This window comes from Myotis lucifugus, unplaced genomic scaffold (genome assembly GCF_000147115.1).
Source record: "Myotis lucifugus unplaced genomic scaffold, Myoluc2.0 scaffold_463, whole genome shotgun sequence".
Taxonomy (NCBI): Eukaryota; Metazoa; Chordata; class Mammalia; order Chiroptera; family Vespertilionidae; genus Myotis; species Myotis lucifugus.
The window spans coordinates 563,559-569,682 of record NW_005871511.1 but is presented as its reverse complement, the minus strand read 5'-3'; the positions used below and the strand labels follow the sequence as shown (position 1 = coordinate 569,682).

General features: G+C 43.1%; 1 protein-coding gene across 2 annotated transcripts; it reads left to right on the top strand.

Moving 5' to 3' along the window:
* Positions 1-147: 147 nt before the first annotated feature.
* Positions 148-4,706, top strand: NDUFB1 (NADH:ubiquinone oxidoreductase subunit B1). 2 transcript variants are annotated; one of them, XM_023744429.1, is made up of 3 exons: positions 148-374; positions 3,289-3,433; positions 4,599-4,706. In XM_023744429.1, exons 1-3 carry the CDS (start codon positions 191-193, stop codon positions 4,633-4,635), a joined length of 366 nt encoding a protein of 121 aa, XP_023600197.1. In that variant the 5' UTR covers positions 148-190; the 3' UTR covers positions 4,636-4,706. The 2 variants fall into 2 exon arrangements, with proteins under 2 accessions (XP_023600197.1, XP_006103161.3); XM_006103099.3 differs by having other exon boundaries at positions 181-326.
* The last annotated feature ends 1,418 nt before the right edge of the window (positions 4,707-6,124 follow it).

The window sequence follows — 6,124 nt, the reverse complement described above, 5'->3', positions numbered from 1 at the left end:
ACCGCGTAGGCGGGGCGAGACCCAGGGCGATACCATCTGCCGGGGAGGGGCGGGGACGGAATGTAGGAAAGAGACGGCCCTCACCCCAAGTCTCACCACCTGAGGCCTAGGTGTTACTCTTGCAATAATGTTTAATATGTTAAAGCTAACATAAATATGAGAAGAGTGGAGTATTGAAAGGAAAAAAGGTATGGTATGCGGTGCCCCCCCCGTCTTGGAGCGGGCGCTGCGAATGGCGTGTCCCAAGGCCGCGGCTTCCGCCGGCGCTGGAGGCTGGACTCGCCGCTGCCCTTGGTCTTGGGGTCGGGCTGGCACCGAGGCCGCAGGTGGGTCCGGGTTCGACGCCGCGGGCTTCGGTTGTGCAGGCAGCCAGGGTGCGCCCCTGGGAAAGCCCTCGGCGATGGAGTGGGGGAGCCGGGGGGTCGTAGTCTGGGTCTCCCCGGGGCTGGAGCGGCCCGGCCTCCCCGGGCTTCAGATCAGAGGAGGCGAGATGGGAAAGGGAGGTGCTGGGCCCAGGCCGTCTCGCGGCTGTTGGGAAGGGGACTCGGAGGCTGTCATCCCTGGGGCACGTGTTGTTGGTCACGCGGGGTCCGCCCGGCCGCCCCGAGAGGAAAGCGGCGGGGACGCGATGCTGGGCTGCAGCCTGGAGGGAGCCTCATGCGTCCCCGGTCCCGGGTCTGCCTTCCTCGCCACTCGCCATGGGAAGCTAACCCCGCTCTCTCCCTCTTGTAAATCTCAAACCCTCGAGCCGACCATGTGCACTTTTTAAAAATGGAATATTTACTTTGTGCTGAGTTTCTTGGGCGTATGTGTCATTAAGACAGGTGACTTCAAGGAGCTCAGATTCTCCATGCATGCAGCGCTCTTTATCGTCAGCTTAGTTGACACTTTTTGATCAATACATATAAAATGCTGTGGGGAACAGTTAGAAAGTGACATGCAAAAATTCACACCAGATAGTTTTCTTTTTAGAAGGTAAGCGGGGAAAATTGGGTCGAAGAAAAAATAATATGTAGTTAGGGAACATAAGAGGAAGTGAAGAATTATATAACTATTTACCTCTGTGCTTCCTGTAAGAGACAGGAAGCACAAATAAAGAGCTTGGCTCCAGGAGGCAGGCTGCCCATTAATCCCATCTCCGCCACTTGCTGCATCTGTGACCTCTGACAAATCAATTAACTGTGGATTTCCTCATCTGAAAAAAAATATGTCGACTGCACTGGGGGCCTTTATTAATGAAAACTTGTATAGTGCTGTGAGGATTACTTGAGTTGTGATTAGGAAAAGCATTAAGAACAGTGCCTTGCGGGGGGTAATGTGGGATTAAGGACACATATGTAATAACTTAATCAATAAAGAAATTTAAAAAAAAAGAACAGTGCCTTACAGCTTGGCTGGTTTGGCTCAGTGGATGGAGTGTGGGCCTGCGGACTCAAGGGTCCCGGGTTCGATTCCGGTCAAGGGCACATGCCCGGTTTTCGGGCTCGGTCTCCAGTAGGGGGCGTACAGGAGGCGGCAGATCAATGATTCCCATTCATTATTGATGTTTCTCTCTCGCTCTTCCTTTCCTTTCCTCTCTGAAATCAATAAAAATATTTTTTTTAAAAGAAGAGCCTTACAGAGACTGCTAAATCAGCTCTTTCTAGAGGTAGGCAAAACAGCTTGATCTGTTATATGATTCCTTGAGTCCATAAGATAAAAACCAACTCGTTTTGTTTGTTGTTGTTTTTCCCAGGGATACCACAGCTACTCCCAGTTCGGAAGTAAGAGCAAAATGTTTCTTAAGAGTTTTCATATAAAGAAGACACTAATACAGGGTGTCCAAAGTAGGTTGACAGTTGTTCATAATGCAGTATTCTTCAGTATATATTACTGAAAATAATGCAATAATTTAGAAAATAATAATGCAAGAACAAAATTTGTTTCGCACTCATAACTGTAAACTTACTTTTTCCCACCCCAGTGTGTACAGTGCCCTCATGGGCACCCAGGCGATGTCCCTCTTCATCCAAACCCAGGCTTGTCTCATTGGAGCCTGTCCCAGGCCCTCACTCGCCTTTACCCATCCCGTATGGCCTTGGGCCATGACCAAGAGCTGGAAAGCCTGTCCATGCTCCCTCTCCTGTCCATTCTCCAAGAAATCATCCTAGCTCAGTTTTATGCCCATAAATCTTTGTCTTCCCTGGTCACCCACTCGCAGCGAAATACACAGGAAAAATATGTTCAGTGCCACTGCTCCCAAAGCCTATTAAATTGTAGATTTTACAATTGGAATATGAAATACCTCTGGGACTAAGATTTGCCATTTGCTTCTTGGGGATGGAATCGGGTTTCCTTCGAGGTGGTTGAATCCAACTCTGGATTTTAAATGTACAGAATTGTTTTATCTATCAGTCCCACTGTCTTTACCTGGACTCTCATAAGACGTTTATTCAGCAAGAACCTCAGGGCTTGTATGGTCACATCTGCTCAGAGTAGAGCCAGACAAAAGTAGCGTCTGGCCATGTTGGAAGAATGCCAATAGTAAGTGGCTGATAGCCCACAGGTGGTCATGGGCTGAGAGTCCCCAAGTACTTTTTTGTTGGTGGTGAAATACAAACAGTATATAATGGTTATGCTGACAGTATATTCCCTGACCGGGAAGCGAACAGTGACTCCTGGTTTATAGGTTGATGCTCAACCACTGAGCAACACTAGCCGGGCTTTTGCAGGTAGAATTTATACTCTCCATTTCTCTGCATTATATCGTCAGATCACTGATGAAAATAGGGAAAAAGTTAATAAATTGACTTTAGTGCATTGCAGTTTCTATGCTAATCATTGTCATCTATATAATCTTTATCGAGTAGATTTTAAGTAGTATACTACATTCTGATGCCAAGCAATTTTAAAGAGGCTTATGCTTTTTTTTTTTCTTAATTCTCACCAGAGGATATTTTTCCATTGATTCTTAGAGAAAGTGGAAGAGAGAGGGAAAGACAGAGAGAAACATCTATGTGAGAGAAACACATTGATTGGTTGCCTCCTGCATGAGCCCGACCAGGGCCCGGGCCAGGGAGGAGCCTTCAACCAAGGTACGTGCCCTTAACCGGAATCAAGCAGGACCCCTCAGTCCGCAGGCCAACACTCTATCGTCTATCCACTAAGCCACACCGACTAGGGCAAGAGGCTTATGCTTTTAATATCTATTCCTATATTCAGGACTATTTCCTGTTTCAGATGCAATTTAAAAGATATTTCAAAGTCAGTTATATTTCTGAATTTTTTATTTTTTTCATTTTTTTTTAGCATTCAGGATGAGTTTAATTCAGCTTGTGCGTGACCACTGGGTACATATACTTGTCCCTATGGGATTTGTCATTGGATGTTATCTAGACAGAAAGAGTGATGAAAAGCTAACTGCCTTCCGGAACAAGAGTTTGTTATTTAAAAGGTGAGTTTGGGCATTTTTAAACCAACAATTACCCAGCTTTTGGAAGTATTCTTAATATCATATACGAAAAAATAAACAGAAGGGGTAATCCCCGTCCCCCAAGGACTTAGATGTAAGTGATATTATTTTGTAGTCTTGTTTGTTGTTTAATGATTACATAAAACTGTATGATTACATTTGGAATGTAAACATGTCTTCAGCTTATGAACAGACTATTTCAGATTTTTGAAAAATCCCCATTTTTTGGAATTCGGGGTACTTTTTAATATGGAAACACTGCTTGAAATTGAACCAGCCCCCCAAAGCCTACTTTATATACAGCTTTCACGTGTATGATGACATACCATCTTACTTGAGTCAGGGTGTAGCTGAAATAAATGGTGCTGACTGGCTTGGTGATCTGTTCTCGGCAGCACACCCTGAGAGCTTTAGACATGGCGGTTGAGTGACCAGATGGCGGCTGGTAGCCGCCTGGTCCCACTGTGTCTGGAAATGGCTCCCCTGGCAGCAGGGAGTTTGAGATGACAAGATAGGGAGTCTGCCCCTGCATGTGCAGCTGGGTAGGAGGAAGCTCAGAGGGCGAGAGCTGAGCAGCAGTCGCAATCACTGCAGAGGAGGTTCACAGTCAAGGATTTCAAGAAAGATAAAATGAGCTGGAAAAGGTCTAGAAACAATTAATGAACTCATTGAGCTTTTATATGAAGACAGACTAAGAAATTACAGTTTATGCCCTAGCCGGCTTGGCTTAGTGGATAGAGCGTTGGTCTGCAGACTGAAAGGTTGCAGGTTCGATTCTGGTCAGGGGCATATACCTGGGTTGCGGGCTCGGTCCCCAGTGCGGGGCGTGCAGGAGGCAGCCAATCAATGATTCTCATCATTGATGTTTCTATCTCTCTCTCCCTCTCCCTTCCTCTCTGAAATCAATAAAAATATATTAAAAAAAAAAGAAATTACAGTTTAATCGGGAAAAATATAATTGAAAAGATAGTAAAGTTTTAAAATCATGAGAGAATAGAATATGTTGACTCAACATAAAATCTTTTAAATGGGTTAATTTACTAGAGTATAAAATACTGAATTTATATTGTTCTGACTTTCCCTATTATCCCTCATGAAAGTTTTATTTAATACTTTTTCCTTTCCTTCCATTTTTCTTTCCACACAGAGAATTGAGACCCAATGAAGAAGTCACCTGGAAGTAAAGGTTGTGGCTGAATTACAGAATGTTCACATTTTTTAAATTATCAGAAAAATAAAAACACTGAACAATTTAGAATGTGGTCCTTTTTTTTAATTTTATTTTTTATAAATTTTATTGATTTTTTACAGAGAGGAAGGGAGAGGGATAGAGAGTTAGAAACATCAATGTGAGAGAAACATCGATCAGTTGCCTCCTGCACACCTCCTACTGGGAATGTGCCCGCAACCAAGGTACATGCCCTTGACCGGAATCGAACCTGGGACCTTTCAGTCTGCAGGCCGACGCTCTGTCTACCGAGCCAAACCAGTTAGGGCAGAATGTGGTCCTTTTAATGTTGAAGTGATCTTTCACATTTCAAGTAATAGGTACACTAGCTTTCAAAATAATTAGTGTCTTGTGTACATTGATGTTAACTTTACAACTAGCATTTAATTTTCTGTTACTTAGTTTAAATCACAGTAATATTCATGTAGCCAATTCTTTCCTCAGATATTTTTCAGAAAATTATTTTCAAACCATGTGCTTCAAAGGAGCTTTAATAGGAGAACGCTAAGATTTTATTTGCAATGAAAAGAAATGATCTATTGATACAACAGAGATGAATTTCAGGTTCATTATCCTGAATAAAAGAAGCCAAACAAAAAGAGCACACACACTGAATGATTTCATGTGTATAACACGTTAGAAACTGCAAACTAATCCAGAGCAGAAAGGGGTTGGAAGGAAGAATGACAAAGCGACACATGGAAACGGGTATAGTACTGTATGTTAGTGTTCTTGATTGTGATGGTTTCATGAGTGGATATATATGTCACCTGTTCATGTTCAACTACCTTTTCTTGAGAAATTAGTTTCAGATTGAGTATAGATGTAAAATTACAATGAAATAATACACCCTGATTATCACTGATTCTTATCTGAACTCAAGATACAAATTGACACATAAATGTTAAAATTTCTAAGCTATTTGGTTTTTAGTAACAAAATGCCAGTTTAAAAGGTACAGTGTTGAAGAAGACAACAGCTATACTCTCACTTGTTAACAGAGTTCTAATGAAGTGGGTTAGAGAAAAGCTGTGTTCAAGGTGACAGGAAGTACTAGAAGTGCATGTATTCTGTCTACCCTGTCTCTAGGAGCCCTCCTGATTAGCTCTGTAACCTCTCCTGCTGAATTATTGCAATACTCTTGCGCCAATGAGTCAAAAAGAATTCATGCATTTATTCACTGTTCTGTACCAGCCCTTGATTACATAGTGAGTAAAACCCTAATCCTCAAAAGCTGAGTCTAATAATGGCAAGTAAAGTCATAATCCCACCGTGATGTAGTAAATGCTTTAATACAGGCATGTGCGAGGTATGGTGATGGCACAAAGGGCTGTTCATCAGAGGACTTTTGGGAGGTCAAGGGAACAGCTGGTGTGACTAGAGCAGAGGGAATTCAGGGAGATAAAGCAAGACTGGTGGGTGGTCCAGATCGCAGAGCCTTTTAA

Coding starts and splice junctions, on each gene's coding strand:
- NDUFB1 (XM_023744429.1), top strand. CDS start 191: ATGGTATGCGGTGCCCCCCCCGTCTTGGAGCGGGCGCTGCGAATGGCG. Junction 375..3,288: donor CGGTTGTGCAGGCAGCCAGG/GTGCGCCCCTGG, acceptor ATTTTTTTTTAG/CATTCAGGATGAGTTTAATT. Junction 3,434..4,598: donor AAGAGTTTGTTATTTAAAAG/GTGAGTTTGGGC, acceptor CTTTCCACACAG/AGAATTGAGACCCAATGAAG.